The 17,900-nt window shown below is 42.9% G+C and overlaps 3 protein-coding genes and 1 long non-coding RNA gene across 4 annotated transcripts; 3 read left to right on the top strand and 1 right to left on the bottom strand.

The window, feature by feature from the left end:
• LOC8086417 lies at positions 605-3,017 on the top strand. The gene is made up of 3 exons (XM_002461420.2): positions 605-749; positions 902-1,194; positions 2,235-3,017. The coding sequence occupies exons 2-3, from the start codon at positions 1,048-1,050 to the stop codon at positions 2,715-2,717; spliced, it is 630 nt and encodes a 209-aa protein (XP_002461465.1). The 5' UTR covers positions 605-749; positions 902-1,047; the 3' UTR covers positions 2,718-3,017.
• On the top strand, positions 10,553-12,046 carry LOC110432209. The gene is made up of 2 exons (XR_002449613.1): positions 10,553-10,708; positions 11,787-12,046. It is a non-coding gene; the product is annotated as an uncharacterized LOC110432209 (long non-coding RNA).
• LOC8079938 (glutathione S-transferase 3) lies at positions 13,762-15,054 on the bottom strand. Its single transcript, XM_002459310.2, has 2 exons — positions 14,537-15,054; positions 13,762-14,264 (listed from the first exon to the last, which is right to left on the bottom strand). Exons 1-2 carry the CDS (start codon positions 14,867-14,869, stop codon positions 13,929-13,931), a joined length of 669 nt encoding a protein of 222 aa, XP_002459355.1. The 5' UTR covers positions 14,870-15,054; the 3' UTR covers positions 13,762-13,928.
• On the top strand, positions 16,726-17,900 carry LOC110433079. The gene is made up of 4 exons (XM_021454694.1): positions 16,726-16,934; positions 17,062-17,094; positions 17,202-17,394; positions 17,480-17,900. Exons 2-4 carry the CDS (start codon positions 17,063-17,065, stop codon positions 17,774-17,776), a joined length of 522 nt encoding a protein of 173 aa, XP_021310369.1. The 5' UTR covers positions 16,726-16,934; position 17,062; the 3' UTR covers positions 17,777-17,900.

The following is a 17,900-nucleotide window of genomic DNA, read 5'->3' as shown; positions in this document are numbered from 1 at the left end:
CGTCCCCCCACCCCCCGGGCAGGCTGCGTGCGAAATCGGGACCCCCCTAATCGAGCTCCCCAAGGCACCAACCGCTCGAATTCTCCGCGGGAGACATGGTTCGAGCCGAATCGAGCAGTCCTACCGAGAAATTGTGCGCGCGGATTGGGGGATCTAGGGATGCAGGGGACGACGCGGCGGAGGGGAAGGGGAAGGGGAAGGGGAATGGGAAGCGGCGGGACGAACCTGACATGGCGTGCGCGTCCTCTCCTCTCGTCTGCTATCCCGTCCTGCTCCTCTACCAGGCCGGCCGGGTCTGGTCGACGCGCTGCCGCTGCTGCTGCTGCCTTGCTACGAGTCAGCGGAGGAAACCTGCTCGTGTATTTCGTGCGTGCGTGCGCGTCGACGCGCTTGGTGGTTGGACTTGGAGCCCGCGGTCGGTCGGGCCCATATTGTATGGGCCGCTGATCACTAAGCCCGCGTCCGCGGTAGTACATCAGGAAGGCCCACGACCGGCCTGTTTCGCCCAAGCTACAATTCCTCTCATCATTATCAGTTTTTTTTTTCTTTCTTTCCCGAATTCAACGTCATCAGTTCGTCACCAAGAAGAAGAAACGGTTCGGTTGGACAAAAAAAAAAAAAAAAAGCACCAAGGAAGAAACAGCCGTGGACTTGCGACTGGGCAACCGCCGCCGGCCGCCCGCCCGCCCGCCCGCCGGTGCCTGCTCTCCGTCGGGGCCCTTCGCTGGCGACGAGCACCCACCAACCAGGTAGGCTCAACCCTTCTCTTCCCTTCCCTTCCCTTCCCTTCCTGCTGTGCGGAACCGAGCAGCCAAACCCTAGCTTATTTATCCCAGTTGTATTCGGATCTGATGGAATTACATACAATCCATTCTGCCTACTAATTTCGTTACTATATCAGGCGTACAACCATGTGGGCCGCCGCCGGCCTATGATGCTTCAGTTACGATAGGCGGGCGGCCATTTGATAGCTGAGTGAGGATCACTTGGTTGGTTCCTGTGACTGAGAGGAAGCGTGGTTAGTTGCTGCTGCTGCTGCCTTCAAGCATGCAGAGACCTAATGCGTCATCATCGGCTTGTGGTACCATCACCTTCGAGGAGGCTCTGAGGAGGGAGATGGAGTACCGCAAGTGGGTGGAGAGGACGCACCCGCATCTGCTTGCTGGGATTTGTGGAGCCCCTGAAATGCACAGAGTAAGGTTCTGGTCTGATGAGCTTTGTATTACTACTACTAAGCATTACAGTTAGCAAACATGCTTCAAGGAATTTAGGGGTAGGTATGTGATCCGTGGATGAATTTTACATTGGCATAACTGGGCCATTTGTTCTCTCAGTTAGTGCTCAGTCCCAGTTTTTTTCTTTTTCAGATGCAAGTAGGCGCACACTGTGATGATGAAATCAGTTAGATGCCCATGCTGTATTTACTGTTTGTTTCTTCTGAATTGCCACTTCAAACTACCTGGAACTCATTAACAGTGCTCAAGTTGTGATCAATTTTGGGAATTGGGATCAACATTTTAGCTCCATGAGTTACTATCTTGAAACTACTCTTTTCAGATTTTGTATTTATTCTTTCTCTGGAATAACACACTCAATGCTTTAATCTTCAGTAGTTGGAATGCAAGGATGGTTTTGCAAATGGCTTTTTTTTTTTCCACTTCAGGGCTTAATATATCATAAAACCATGAATGAAATGGTTCTGGCCATGCATTTTCTTTTGGCATACAGTTGTTTTTTCTTTAGCTTCTGATTCGGAAATCTTTACTTCAGATAACCAGAGTACTTCAGCTTCCATAGTTCCACAGTCGTGGCAATCTAGCCTGTAATAGCTTGCAACAGTACAGTGAGTTGGTACAGCCCTGATGTTTAGAGTTCCAATGGTCCTGTGCGAGGGATGTGTTTTAGTTTCATTAGTGTTTAGACATGGAGAGCCAGGGTCTAGCTTGGTTTGATTCTCTTTTTTTCTCCTTTCTGTCAACACATAGTCACCTTTACTTATTAGAAAAAAAAACACATTTTCCATTTTATTCCTTTATGAATAATAATTCTGGAAACCAAAACCCATCCATTATGGAAAACAAATTACATACTTGTCAGTTGTAGCTATATTCACTATTAGGTGCTCAAAATCTGTGTTGTCTGGAAGCATGATATTTTGGCCTATGATTTTTTTTGGTAGGATTCTTCATGCTAAGTTCCATTTTTCGTAACTAATAAATATTTTCAATTTTCAGGATGTCAGTACAGGATCAGTACCTGATGCAATTAAGAGAAAAATAGCTTCTGAGCCCAGTGTGCCTCCGCAGCAGTCTAGTTTCAGTTGTGTAACTGGACAGAAACAGCCTCAAAATTGGTATCCCTCAAAGAAAAAGGTGAAAGTTCCGCATCTTCCATCACAGATTCTGCAGTGTCCCAGACCAAATGTGGTACCATCCTTTTGGTGCAAAATTTGCAAGGTTGATTGTGTCACTGAGTTCAATTTTGGCGCTCATATTGGAGGCAAAAAACATAAGGCCAAAAAACTAGAGATTCTTGGTAAAAGGAATGCCGGAACACCTTCTAGCCAATGTGCAGCTGGTAACAGGAACCCTGGACAAAATGGCCATGCAGTTTCTGGAAACAGAAACAATGAACGGAATGTGGCTAGCAGCATTACTGCTGGACCAAACTGTGATCTGTCATCTGAAAGCAGAACTAATGGAACAGAAGAAAGGTGATGCACTGTCCACGTGAGCAGCTTGGATTTCACTCCAATCTGGTATTCGAAGAAAAGTGCCCCTTGCACATTTCTTCTGAAGGGCACAGTAACATATTTCTATGTCAGACCACTAGCAGTAAATTATTTGGAGATATATCTGACAGCAGATCCTTCTTATTTCCTTTTCCTTCTCGAAAATGTACAGTAGCACAACTTTGTTCCAGGAGTACCAGATTGGAGTGAAATTATAAAACTCTGTTCCATTTGTGTATAATTTCTTGTAATGGATTTCATTAATGAACTCGTTCACTTTCCCCAACCTGGAGCGCAGACAGAGTTGGTGTGCCTGCCGAGGCCACGCCAATGCTACAGTATAACGGGTAGTCTCATAATCTATCAAACATTAGCCTATTCGCTGATCTGAAAAATCATGGCTGAAATATTGTTTACTAATTTATTATGAGGTAAAAACATTATTGTCTGATAAAAAAAATACGACTTATAAAACAAATGAACATGTATAGTGAACTAGCAGAGTCCTGTGCTTTTGCAGAAACAAGAGAATCTCTATAGTAGAAAGAGGGGACCAGAAAATAGTAGAGAGAGTAATGTGATTGTTTGAATAAAAAAGATGCATTTACCTGCACTGGAAGTTTAACGGTCTCGAAACTTCACCTATATAGCTGTTTTTTATGAACAACTTTACAGATGAAGCTAAGCTATTTTGAATAAATTGTTTGGTAAAATAGCTTCACCAACTACTTTACGCATAGATGTGAGAAAGAAAGGGGGAAGAGAACTGCAATAAGCTACTTTTTTCAGCTTCATCCCAACTCATATCTTTGTGAGGGGAGAAGAAAGACAGTTTCACTTTCACCCATGAAACAGTTTTAAAAATAAGTGTTTGACGATCGTGTGGAGTCTTGTACTACAAGCTAGAGTCAAGGGCATGCGGCCGGATCCAATCCAATCAGCAATCCCTTAGGCCTTGTTTGGATGTTGTCGGATTCACTTCAATCCACGTGTTTTGGTGTGGATTGGAGTGATTTTTTTTTAAAAAAATTCTACTCCAATCTACTTTAACACATGTGGATTGATATGAATCCAACTACGTGAAAAAAAACCTTATATTTCCCATCAGGGATCGAACCCCTATAGAGGCTCCGTCCTCCTTGAGATCCAGCCGCTTGCCGTCCGTGCCTGCCAGCGCAGCGCTCTTCGCCGGGCTCCGCGACGACCATGAACCGCCTCTAGCAGACACCTCTGAGGTACGCCGTTCGCTAGTTAGCTATATTGATGATATGATGATGGACTATACCATGCATACGATCAATTAGCAGCTAGGTTCTGTTTGTGCTGACTCTGCTAGCTATTTAATAGTATTAGTATCTTTCTTATAACAAATTAGCGAATAATAGTCATGATTTTTTCGAGTTATATACGATACGAGGCACATGATCAATACGATACGAGGCACATGATCAATACGATACGAGGCACATGATCAATATAATGTTGAAAAAACAGGATACAAAAATTGTTAGCGAGTTGAAGGCGCCACATCTCTGATTAAACTTCCTTTATTCTCCCAAAAATCATTAAAATCAATCCTTGCAGGGAACTGAAATCGGACAGCCCGCAGATGGAGAAGGAGATGGATGAATTTCTTGAGAAATTAAAGAATGCTGGGATGGAGATAAATGAAGAGATGGCCAAAATTATACAAGAAGAGAGAGCTCGAATACCTGAAGCCGCCAGGTAGGCTATGCAATTAGTAATTGCTTTATTTATTTATTTATTTGATTTGATTTGATCCGACCCTAGTAACAATAAAAACCCATGTTTTAAATAGCGAGCTAAGACCAAGGTGTTTAGCGTTTTATAAACCGTAATTAGCGTACTTTAGCGATAAAATTATGCATGAATGCAAATAGCGGTATAATTTTTTTCAAGCTATTTCGGGCTATAGCGGCAAAAATAGCGGGCTATTTTTTTCCATGATAAAAACCAACCTATTACTAATTTTTTATTTACCCCTTATTGTCTATGTACTTGGTTTTACAGAGACGCTGCTGCCATGGAAGCAAAAAAACCAACCTATTATTTGCCGACGTTCGAAGGCACCTGTTACTAGAACCCTTTTTTTTCTCTCCCTGCTCACTATTGCGACTGCATCTGGTTTTGCTGGTTACTTGATAGGAGTCAATTTATGTTGGCGTTCTATATTTAATAAGGAACATATAGTTTACCTCTTACTAGGGTATGGGTTGAAGCATTTTGTCAAGGGTCGGGTGTATGTAGTGTGTCCTGATGATCGCACTTTTTGAATACTGTGTGCCATGTAAAAGGAAAAGTAAAACCAAATAGCTGATGCCCAGGCCAAATATTAACATATATCACTATGTTAAATTGCTATTAATGGCTATTCCGATTTCTTCGTATATATAATACTACATTCCTATTGGTTTATTGCATACTAAGAGCAGATTTAATAATAGGGTCAAGTGTTTGGTTATATAAGTCAAATTGTAAAAGCCAATTTATATGACAATTGTCTCGTATTTGTATCTTCATATTCAGTTGTTGGTGTATGAGAGCCAAGCTCTCTTCTCTTCCTTTATTCTCTTCTCTACATCAGCAAAAATATATGCTAACTAACTTTGTCGTAACACTGTAATTATACTTGCTCTAAAATATAGTACTCAATTTGAGTGATCCGAAACTCCATTACGGACTATATCTCTCTTCCTATACTACTACAACACTATTATTTGACATTACTTTGACCATATTTAATTGTTCCTAAATTGGACCTGAAATGCCTAGATCTGCATGAAATTGTTTCTAGGGTGAAGCTAAGACAGTTGCGGAGCATGGATCAATAATAAGGTTCAACAGACAACGTTTCATAGATGAACAGGAGAAGTATGACAAAGAATTTGCTCAGATTGAGGAAGCTGCAAGGTATGCTGTGTCCGAATCGCACTGTCTAACTTGAAACTTCTATGAAGATTATTCACCTTTTGTGTGTCTTATATGCAAGGCAACGGTTGGCTGAGTACTCGAGAGCTATTGATAACTTGAGGGAAGTTGGAAACGTATCGGCCGTTGTCATTGCTGCCATCCCACTGATTATGATAATCGTCAGCAACTATCAAGCATAATAATGTCTTCCATCCATCATGGAAGTCGTAGTGCTACTTGGTATAGTGTGAGCTACTATCAAGCATAATAGTATCTTCCATCCACGATGGAAGTCTTTATTGGTACTTAGCCTTCCATGAAAGTATCATGGAAATCCTAGTGGTTGTGAATCAAGGTGTCGGAGTCTGTATCTTCTGTCCGTACCAGTGTGTTTCCTGGGATAGTGTAAAACCTTTTAACAGCTCTGGTGGCATGCCTCTTGTTGAGTTGGTTGGTTAAAAAAGAAAGAATGTTCTCTTGCTGCTTGTTTCTGCTTTAGCCTTGTTTTGTTCCGAAAAGATTTTGGATTTTGGTACTGTAGCATTTTCGTTTTTATTTGACAAATATTATCCAATCATAGACTAACTAAGTTCAAAAGATTTATCTCGTGATTTACAGGTAAACTGTGCAAATAATTTTTGTTTTCGTTTATATCTAATGTTTCATGCATGTGCTCCAAGATTCGATGTGACGGAAAACCTTGAAATGTTGTTGTCTTCATGGCAGAAAACATTAAAGCTGTCAATGCAGCTAGTTGTAATACCCGATTTTAAGGACAAAACCAGATATGCACCATATGTGAGTCTTAGAAGACAAATCTCACATATAGCTACAAATAAGGGGTAATATCAAAAGACAATGCATAAGTATATAACGTACTTAGTATAAAAGAGATAACCTTTAATAGCAAACAACGGAAGATAACTCCAACTTCGGGTATTAACTTCACTCTACAGGATCCAACTGACTGGTTGATCACAAGCCTAAACTTCTCCTGAGGTTTGGGGGAAATAGCAAGAGTGAGTCCATGTCGAACTCCACAAGTATAGCAACTAGATTGTATAGCTCCAACAATCTCATGATCAATGTGACATAAATAATGTAAAGCATTAAACAATAATAATGAGCATATTTAACACACAGGAATCATCACCCTTAATGTAGATGTCCCCAAGGCCGCTCCTGACCGTGAGCTCGGCTAGTATACTAGTTTTTAACCCTCTGCAGAGGTTGCACATCTTTACCCATGAGTCATGATTTACCCTTTCGCCCGAGGTAGCTAATCTCTTACCCCCTTTCTAGGAAGGTCGACAGGGATCACTATGAAGTCTTTCAAAGGTTCGTCTAACAAGTTAGGGCCGCTTGGTTTCATTAGTCAGTCCGTGTGATTCACCCGCAGGAATCCACGGTCTGCTATTCCCCAATTGCGCCACAACTGGTAACCGCTAACGAGCTAGAAAAGTTACTCATACTTAACTAAAGCCAGAGCCATTATAGCCCTCATGGTTGCGCTGTTGTCCCGGGTGATCACGTACAGACAAATCATCAAGTTGCTAAAAAGTCATTTTTATCATTTATTACTTAACATTAATCTAGTCACAGGATCATGGTCACAGAAATAAAATCCAAATGCTATACTTGCCTTAATCCAAATGCTCTTGCTTATCCTTTTGGTTCTGCTGGTCTCACTTGTTGCCAAAACTTTGATCTTGATCACCGAAACTGCTCTCCGTCTAAACTCGATCATCGATCACACAAACAATCGGAGAAAACATACACGAAGCAAACAAGACTACAATTAGAACAGTACACCAATCATATAAAAACAGTATGAAAAGTTTATAAAATGATTCTACGCATCGCTACGATTTCATAGACGTAAAGATCACGAAAAACGGAGTTAAAACGGAGAAGTTATGAATTTTCTAAGATTTTATATAGAAAAATAATTAATTAAATGGATCACAAAATTAAAGAGTTTCAAACTGACTAAATAATTTTACTAACATGTAGAGCTCATTACAACGAACCTAACGCAATTTGAATGGGTCAAATCGGGATTAAAATGAATATTTTATGATGAAAACAATTCTAATGGCAAAACTGTAATTTCTGGAAAACGTATTCCAGCAGAACCGATGGAAAGTACGCTTTCAAAGTCGAAAAGCGTAAACCGAGAAAGTGATTTGGACCGCGGGTTAAGACTTTAAAAAGAGCAGGGGTTCTTTAGCAAATCTGCCAGGCCGAAGGGTATCGGCCTCTATGGGCCATCGGATTAGAAACGGATGGCGCAGATTAGTTCGGGAAGGGAGAGAGAGAGAGAGAGCTCCGGCCGGCTACAGTGGCCAGCGCGGTGGCGCCATTGCCGGAGGGAAGCAAACCTCGCCGGAGTTCGTCGAATCGGCGATATAGAGCACCAAACACGAATCTGAGAACATGGGGAGCAAGCTAGGCGCAAGACGAACTCACCTAGGAGATTTTTGCGGCCGGAAATCGGTCGGAGATTCTGTGCAGCGTAGTTTGGCGGACGGAAGCCTCCCTGCGACATTCGGCGGTGTCGCACGGTTCACTGAGGTCGAGGGAGAGTGCGGGAAAGGGCTCGGCGGCTTCGTTGCTCAGTCACCGTGCTCGGCACAAGGTCATTGGCGGCTTGACACAGTAGAGAACGGGAGCTGCGGCGGCGGCTCCTTTTTCTCCGATGAGATCCGAAACGGAGCCAAAGCACGAAATTAGGACCTAGAAAACATGCGAGGGAAAGAATCGGAGGCGGTGGAGACCTTGGCTCTACTTATTGGCCGCGTTAGCCTCTGTTTTGGTAGCTAATCCCGCATAAATCGGGATCAAGCTCTTCGGTTTGGTAAGAGACCTGTTCCGTCACGCCGAAGAAGAAAAGGGGAAGGAAGGGAAAGGCGCTGCCACGTGGGCTCCACCAGTCAGTGAGAGAAGAAGAGGGACCCGCTCGTCAGCCAAACAGGGGGAGAGGGGGGGGGAACACACGCGCTCCTGGGCCGAGCCAAGGGAAGAAAGGGGGAAGGAAGAGAGTGGGCCGCGGGGGGAAAGGGGAGTGCTGGGCCTTCGGGCCAGAATGAGGGGGGAGAAAGGTTTTGTTGTTTTTTTTTATTTTCCTTTCTTTTATTCCAAAGCCATTTCAAGTCCCTTTTAAAAACAGTTTTGAAATACTTTTGAACTTTACTCAAAGTCACACAGTACAAAAATATAAATGCTCCAGCATGAGTGCACATACATGTTACTAAACCCTATGACAAGTTTCAATTTACTGAAAAATATTATTCCCCTATGTTTCATGAGCACAAAAATTCATAAATAAATCATTTTTCACCTATTTTTAAAATGAGCAAAATTTTGAGTGTTACACTAGTTCGTGTGTTTGAGACTAGCTAGAGGCATGAGCTATGCAGAGTATCTTGTGTTTGATGAAGTTACACTACATTAACCTTTCTGTATTTCTCTGTTAATGCAGCTGTGTACTTTTTGTTTCCCGATATGAGGGATCTCCCCATTTCCATTGAATACATATATACAAAACGATACAAGTTTAAACAATCTATATATAATATTAGCTAAATGGAACAAAAGACAATAATTAGTAATAATAATTTTTGAGCTATATATAACAGTACAATACTTGGTAACTAGCAGTAATATGTTGTAAGTCTCGTGTGTGTGTGTGTGTGGTGGGTGTGGGTGGTTGGGGGGGGGGGGGGGGGCAAGCGAGATATGGATAATCAAACCAGTAATATGTTGTAAGTCTCGTGTGTGTGTGTGTGTGTGGCAAGCGAGATATGGATAATCGTCAAACCTTTTCAGACATGATGCTAACTAGAGCACGTACTAGAGGACTAGCCACCGTCATCACGTACTAGAGCACACGTACTAGAGACATGATGACGTAGGAACTCTAAACCGAGTCGGATGATGGTTCGACTCCGTTCCGACCGTACGTCTCACGTACCTGATGAAGTGCGGCAGCGTTACACTTGCACGACATCCGATCCGTGGCCTGTACGGCGTGCGACTCGATCGGATCCGATCCGTATTACGCGTCCGATCGTAACGTACGTAACGCGTCGGTTATATTGATGGGTAGCATTGGCACAATCGAGCAACGGCGTCGCGAGTGATTTGCTGCTTTAGTTTGGGACGGACGCGTTGGGTGCGCATGCATGCATGAGTGACGCGGGCACACGCGCGGCGCGGTGGGTAGTAGATGTGGACCAAAAAGAACAGAACATGAGAAAGAGAAAAAAAAAAGTCAATTCAAAGTCTATATGAAGCCTTTTTGCATTATTACTCCTTATTATACATAATTTATCAAAACCAAACTCGACAGTGCCAACAGCAGCATGGATCTTTTTTTCATGCACACAACTAGCTAGCTAGCTAGGACCTTTTTTCACAGCGCGCGATCGAGAGACTTAAACCGACGTGAAAAAACGTCCGTGGGCTAGCTAGCTAGCTAGAGCACGTAGAAGATTTGATTGATGGAGGCTAGTAGCCCCCTTTGCCGTGCTTTTATTTGCAGGCGTAGCAGCAGCCTAGTACTACGTGGGAACTCTGAACCGAATCGGACTTGTAACATTGCATGCATTGCACCACCTCCGACTCCGATCCGTCACCTGTACGGCACCGCAACTCGATCGGATCCAATCCGTGCTGCTGCTGCGGGCTGGAGCCGTACGTCGTCGACTAGGTGCTGCCCGGCCGCGCGCGTCCGATCCCATGCATCTCCCTGCGTGCCGGCCGGTCGATCTGCAGGAGCTCTTCCGCAGCCGCAGATCATCCCATCGCTGCTGCACCAGCGAGATCGTCGCGCACCAGCTGGGGCGGCTGGCTGTCCTACGGACCATGCCTCGCCTCCCAGTTGCCGCCTCTAGCTAGGCTTGCACCTGCACCTGTGTCTTCCTCTGCGGTTCACATCAGCTCGTCGTCGCCATAGCCGGGGTCGAGATGACCCATGACCGATCAATTTCACCACCGGCGAACTCGCAGCACCTGGGCCTATGCATCTTCCTCAGAAAATTAAAGGTGAGCGGACTGATCGAATCCTCTCTATCTGCATCCCTACTCCTGATTCCATCTTCAATTTGTTTAATATCATCAGTGACTGGTGGGAATTACAGGGAGATAAGTCCGTGATTTGTTTTGTACAATTATTAGGTCAAAAATGGTGAAATGACCTATGCTCCTGTTTCTATCTTCAGTTCATCACCGATTAGGGAGTTATTATGGGGAGATTAGTTTGTGATTTGTACACAGTTTGGAGTGAGATTGCCTTGTATTCTATTGGGAGTGTCTTAAAGGCTACTGAACCACCAAGAAATTTATTGGCTGGATAGGATATAGAGGCTATTATGTTGCAGATTCATCATGTATCTACTTGTCCGCAAGTTCAAGTGCATTATTTATTAATTTATTTTTTACTTGCAAATCCTTTTTTCAACCATTTATTTGCATGCTACCATCTCTCGTGGAATGGAGTGTCATGCCATTCATTATTCCCTAAACAATCCGTTGTTTGTGTGGATTATTCTAGATCCTAGTGTGTGTTCTTATTTATTTTCACATTATGATAAACCTGTTCAGAACGTAAATTGCAATAGAATTAAAAAAAAAACTCCATTATTCACCTGAACCGGAATCTTCTGTCAAATTGCACACCACTTTTTGACCTTTCCTGATTAAATTCTCAAGCAATTTTTACTTTCCTACCCTATTTATTTGTACGATAATACCAGGTTCTGTAGTTTGTAGATAGCAATATGAAGGTCCCTAGTTTTTTAGCTCAAAATTATTTTTACAATCTATATCAACCTATTCAGAGTACAAACTACGCTAACCTTCTTTTTTATACATATAGTACAGAAGTCCCCTAATTTATACTAGACATTCTCGATACATTATTTATTTATTACTGCTACTTTTTAGTACATATCTAAGCATCTATTAAGTATCCTACATGTCTAGAACTATGGCAAAAAAAAAATCCTGGCCAAACCTCATCTGCTTCAAAAATTTGTATATGTTGCGAGATTGAGTTTTTATGCTCCAAGAATTCATCTGCATTGCACTTTCCAATTTGATTCCTGCTTGCTTCCTTTTTCAGATTTGGAACATCGACATGCAGTTGGTTAGATGTTCAAGGGGCAGCTTTGACCAGAACCTAGAGAATCCATCAATTTTGCAGACGGTGTTTGAAGAAATGTAAGGTGAGCCATGGCTGGATTTAGAGGCTGTTGTCTGGTGGACTGCACCACTGTTTCTCGCCTGCAGTGTTGATGCATTCCTGCTTGTGCTTCTGCTTGTGGTGACACTTTTAAGGATACCAAAGTAGATGAGAATCATGGTGATGATTGATGACACTAACAATTTCTAGGCTCACACAAAGCAAGATGATTCCGGGATGATTTATTCTCAATTTTATTCTGGTAACTAGATCATTTTGCCAATTTTTATGCCACAGTCACTATGTTAGAGGGTCATCTCTTCAATTACAATTGATTTCACTTGATATGTCATGTTATGAATGTGGTGATAGATATACCTCTGTAATATACTTGCAGATAGGAAAACAGCCTTGTCAAAACATGAAATATTTTCAGATGTGTACAGTCTGTAATTTGTTTTTGTTATTTTCATTGCTGCATGCTCTGTTCTGCATAAGTCTCGCGTCATGGGTTTCTTCAGTAAACATATTGATGTGCTACTGCTTTTTATTTGTGAATACGGATGCCTAATATGCAATGCGTTTTCATCCTATGTAGATCTTCAAAACTTCGGATTATGTACTTTGTTTACTGATAAATCAATTCTTTTTCTTGACTCTGAAGCATAAAATATTTTCTTCAGATTCCCTAGTTCATCAACTAGTTTTTTTTCCCATGGGCTTGTTGGATCATGCAATCCACAGCTGAGAGTACTACAAAAGTCAAATTACCTTATAATTTCGAAGTGAGAGTACTAAAAACAAAATAACCTTACTTATTGGCAAGATCTGGTAAGGCGGTGTAGTTTGTTAAAGGAAAGCAGTAGCCAAGGGTGAACTATAGATGAGTGTTCTGAGACCCCAAAATACTTTTGATTTTTGTTCTTCTCATCTTCTTCCTGCTCTCGGCGCTCCGCCACGGCACAGTAGGGTCTCGCGGCTGCAGCCGCGTGCAGATCGAGCTCCAACAAAGACCCTACCATGCGTGCGACGACCTCTTTCTCCCCCTCCCCCCCCTCCCCCCCCCTTCGTCATGGGCATGGATGTCCTCGCCCTAACTTGGTCCGGCTGCCTCCTACGCCATCAGAACCCTAACCGCTGCACTCCCACTGTCCCCAGTGTGGGCCGACCTGCCTCCCTAGAGCCCCTTCTAATCATGTCGGAGTTGAAAAAGAAGAGAGGGTAAGAGGCCAGAGATGGAGAAGAATGTGAGAGAGGGATCAAGTGTTGCGAGGTTGAGGAACACTTAGTTGTGTTATAGCATTTCTCGAAAATTATATTGCTTTGTCCCTTCCATAATATTTTCTTGCAAGTTAATTATTTGAAAATAAGTTATAATTACATTGCAAGAAAATTCATCCACATTATATAGGCACTAAAGAGATCTCAATATATTGTGCATTTTTCTCATATATGAGATCTCTTATCTCATATATGGGTAATATTGTAAACAACAAATGAAGCAGCGCTTACAAGGAATTAGCACATTTTTCTGCACCAGGGGCATTATGGACAATCCGCAGGCCACTTAACGGTGTTAGGGTCCAAAACTGACGGTAGTGTCATATAGGGCAATAAAGTTGAACACAGGGCCACACAAAGAATTTTGAACTTTCCAGGGTCATACAAGGAATAACTGAGTTTCATAGGTCCATACAAGGAATTTTCTCATCAAGTATTGCGAGGTTGAGGAACACTTAGTTGTGTTATAGCATTTTTCAAAAATTATATTGCTTTGCTCCTTCCATAATATTTTCTGCTTGCAAGTTAATCATTCAAAAATAAGTTATATTAGCTTGTAGGAGTACTAAATAAACATCCTATATTTATATATTAAAGTTAGAGATAGTACAAACTAGTACTGCCACCAAAAGAATTTTCAAGGAGATGGGCTAACAAAAACCAATTAAGCAAACTAACAATAGTAAAGTTCAATCACAAGTAAAAATAAAAGATAATAATACAAGAAACTGAATAGATGTAACAGAAAGCCCTCTTGCGTTCTTTGCAACCGGCATCATTCCATCTCGCTTGTTCATTGCTTCACTCAATGCCATACCACTTCTTGTGTAGCTCATACATCTTATCCTCGTCAGGCAGGACTCCCTTGACGCTCTTCCTTTCCTTGCATCTCCTCACCCAACTCATCAAGCTCGGGCACTCCACGTCAAGATCAAATCCTCCATGCTGCTCGTACCCATGGAACATGCTCGAGAACGGGATGAGGACGGCGTCGAGGAACCCGAACTCGTCGCCGGCGAAGAAGGTCTTGTCCCCTAGCACCTCCTCCAGGCGCTTGAGTTGCTCCAGGAGCTCTCCCTTTGCTGCCTCCTTTTCATCGCCTTTGCTCTTCAGGAACCTCGTCTGTGTGCTAAACACCTAATAAGCAAAATAAAGTTCATTGTAACAAAAATAAGTTTGTTTGCTTTTTAAGTCTGTTTGGTTTGTGGTATAACAAGTTCAATTTATTACATTTTGACCGAATTCGCCATAAGAATAATATAGGAATATATACAAATCCAATTAGCTCCATTAAAAATCTGCTATGCAATATGTATTGGCATTGCATTTTGTGGCATAGTAGAACTTTTAGTATATTAAAATTTATTAGAAGTTCTTATATTTATTAACAAGGAAGAAAAGTATTTGACCTTTTGGTCAACAAAGTCAGCCCAGAAGCGGGCGTGGGCCCTCTGGAGTGGGTCGCGCGGGAACAAGGTGGGCCCCCAGACCTCGTCGACGTACTGGAGAATGTTGACGGAGCCGCAGACCGGACGTCCGCCGTGGATGAGGATGGGGACGGAGCGGTGGACGGGGTTCATGCGGCGAACCAGCTCGCTCCGCTCGCGGACGCGGAGGTCCTCCTCGACGTAGCGGAAGGCGACACCGAGCTCCCGCAGCGCGATCCGGGCACGCATCCCGAAGCCGTTCGCCCAGAAGTCGACGACCGTCACCTGATGATCGGCGTCTTCGGAGGTAGCCATGACGACGGCGGCGGTCGGTGGTCGGATTCTTGGCGGCGTGTGCCTGCCACCGACACCGAGATGTGCTTGGGCGTGTGCCGGCGTGCTGTGGCACAGGTAGAAGCTGCTGGTAGGCGGCGACGGCCGGCGAGGTGTATTTATAGGCGGTCGTTGCAGGATCGAGGCATCACCGCTGACGCCGCCGTTGGCCGCCAAGGCTTAATTACTACCCAGTTGCCTACTTGCCCATGGAAACATGGAGAGGACGGTGGCGTCACGCATGAAGCCATCCAAAAGTCTTTTTTTTTTCTTTCTTTTTTTCTCCGAGGGCGCCATGCCAAAGAGAACTATTACACGAGTACTGCGCTAACTGCAAAGTGCCAACAAACCTACTATCTCTTCTTTGATGATCAGGTATGTAAATTTGACTTTTCATTTTCAAAGTATACACGTGTTTTTTTGACTGGAAAGACTGTCGTGGGGAAGCTCCCACAGTACCAAAATTTTATAAATTCCTTTACCTTAGGCCCTGTTTAGTTCCCCACCTAAATTTTTTTCATCCATCCCATCGAATCTTTGGACACATGTATAGAACATTAAATGTAGATAAAAAAATAAACTAATTACACAGTTTAGTTAAGAATCGCGAGACGAATCTTTTAAGCCTAGTTACTCCATGATTAGCCTTAAGTGTTACAGTAACCCACATATGCTAATGACAGATTAATTATGCTTAATAAATTTGTCTTGCAGTTTCCTGACGAGCTATGTAATTTGTTTTTTTATTAGTTTCTAAAAAACCCTCCCGACATCCTTCCGACACATCCGATGTGACACCCCAAAAATTTTCATTCCCACTCTAAACAGGCCCTTAGCTTACTTACTTGGGATCAACGACCTCATGTCCTCATCATCCGAAGCCACTTATGTTTGGATTTTATAACTATCCTTCCTCTTGATTTCTCTCATCGGAGGACATAATTTCTTCATTGAAATACTAATAAGATGCAATACCCCATGTGATAAGATCAAGAGCAACTATACTAATGAGCTACAAGCGAGCTAAATATTGAGGTCGGGGGCACAGAAGGAAAATGAGTTGCAAGTTTACAGTGAGCTCAAGCACAAGAACCAAGAAACTCTTTGAGATAAGAAAGTGAGCCATATATTAATGTTGGAGTATGTTTTAGTAAGCAACTATTATATGGATGGGCTGATAGGTAAGACTATAATATTAATATATATTATAGCCAACAGCAGATTATATTATTAGCAATGCTCTAATTTAGTTAATAAGCTCGCCATATAGAAGGTGAACGTACAGGTACCCCGACCTCTTGACTTGGATGGTGGTTAAGTTAGGAATTTAGGAAAGGGAGATTATATGTTGCTGATGGAACACGTGGCAGCCTGACAAGTGACCATGTGGTTCTGTTTACCGTGTTGTCGTGGCTTTATGGTAATGTTTAATTTGGCGCTGACATGCGTCTAGGGCAGCAACTCGATCGGAAGCCCGGCGGAAAAAAGGGTCGCCCGTCCAGTGCATGACAAATGGCAGACAGAAGAAACCTCCAGGATTTGACATGGACGACTGCGACGAATGGACACCAATAACCGAGAAGATTTTGATCTTAGATTTGGTTTACACGGACTCGGTCATGATTTGTGTTGGACGGGGGGGAGGGGACATATGCTCCCAATTTTTTACAATTTGGCTCTTTTTTTGAAGAAAGTTCACAATTGAACCCCTAGAAAACTTAAATGCAGAAATGGACCCAGGGGGTCGACGCCATGCATCATGGCGTCGAGGTATCACGTCTCAACGCCATGGATCATGGCGCCGAGGTCCCTGGCCGTGCCCAGCGAGGCTTCTGACGTGGATCTGACGTGGCAGGGAGCTCGGCGCCACAGATCACGGCGCCGAGCTCCCTACTACATACCGGCCGACGCCCTTCGCTACCCGTGGACGCAGTTCATATTTTCATCTCCCCTCTCGGCTCTTTCTCTCCAAAAACCGAGCATGAATTTGGATTCAATATTTCGACCATCAAAAGTTTGATTTGTTCCATAGATCTTGAAGAGCCAGGTATACTCTTTCACATATTAGTTTTTGACACATTGATTTGACCTATATTACACGTATGTTGTAGACTTAGATAAACCATTTCTAGATTTTTGAATGGATGATTAATATTTATATTATGCTATCGTAGAATGCCACGTCGTGGAAAAAGTAGCAAACCAAGGTAACCTTTCGACATGTTTCGATAAATTTCATTCATTATTATTTATCATTTGGTAAATTGTAGTTTTCGGTTGAATCGTTATTTGCTATGATTTCTTTGAACTGTAGCTATGGCCGGACGACCGGGAGTCCGTACATCCACAAGCCGCTTCCTAGCGGTGTTCCAGTACCTATGTGCTTTTGTGGTGATCCTTGCAAGGTAGAAATTTCGGAAGACAAGGAAACCTATCGGCAGAGGTATTGGATGTGTTCCAATTTTGCCTGGGAGCCTACTCCAAAACAACGCCGCAGTAACTTTATTGTAAGTTATTATTTCTATTGTGCACTTAGTATTTTGTGTCCTAAGAAGCATGATTTAATTTTTTGAACAAATATATTTGTTGCAGACCCCTCCACCATTGTGTGATTTTGAGCAGTGGATCGACACTGAGATTAAGGAGTCCGACAAGCGGCTTCTACAAGGCCTAAAGGAGTGGGATGCAGAGCGTGCAGAGATATTAGAGAAGAGACGTAGAGAGGAGGCTCAAAAGAGGGAGCACAAGGAAGAGGAGGAAAGAAGACGTGTTGCTGCGGCTCGGGAGGAGAGGGAAAAGAAGCTTGAGCGTGTGCGCCGAGCGAAGGCAGCGATGGATGAGAATCCAGATGCCCAGAGGAAGGGAAAGTGGCCTCGTTGCACTCAGTAGTTACATTACCTTCTTGTTCTTTGTTTGGTTCATGGACAATATTGTTTTGTGTTGGACTTTTCAATTTGTTGTTATGTAATGCACTTTAGCAATTTTAATTTGGTTTCATTATTAGTAGACAATA

This window comes from Sorghum bicolor, chromosome 2, assembly GCF_000003195.3.
Source record: "Sorghum bicolor cultivar BTx623 chromosome 2, Sorghum_bicolor_NCBIv3, whole genome shotgun sequence".
Taxonomy (NCBI): Eukaryota; Viridiplantae; Streptophyta; class Magnoliopsida; order Poales; family Poaceae; genus Sorghum; species Sorghum bicolor.
Note: the sequence above shows the minus strand (reverse complement) of the source record. Positions and strands in the feature narration are given on the sequence as shown.

Bases quoted from the DNA above. Each gene is read 5' to 3' on its own strand.
- LOC8086417 (XM_002461420.2), top strand. From the start codon at position 1,048: ATGCAGAGACCTAATGCGTCATCATCGGCTTGTGGTACCATCACCTTC. The intron at 1,195-2,234 runs GTAAGGTTCTGG...TTCAATTTTCAG, and splicing joins GAGCCCCTGAAATGCACAGA to GATGTCAGTACAGGATCAGT.
- LOC8079938 (XM_002459310.2), bottom strand. From the start codon at position 14,869: ATGGCTACCTCCGAAGACGCCGATCATCAGGTGACGGTCGTCGACTTC. The intron at 14,265-14,536 runs GTCAAATACTTT...TTTGCTTATTAG, and splicing joins CTGACTTTGTTGACCAAAAG to GTGTTTAGCACACAGACGAG.
- LOC110433079 (XM_021454694.1), top strand. From the start codon at position 17,063: ATGCCACGTCGTGGAAAAAGTAGCAAACCAAG. The intron at 17,095-17,201 runs GTAACCTTTCGA...TTTGAACTGTAG, and splicing joins GGAAAAAGTAGCAAACCAAG to CTATGGCCGGACGACCGGGA. The intron at 17,395-17,479 runs GTAAGTTATTAT...TATTTGTTGCAG, and splicing joins AACGCCGCAGTAACTTTATT to ACCCCTCCACCATTGTGTGA.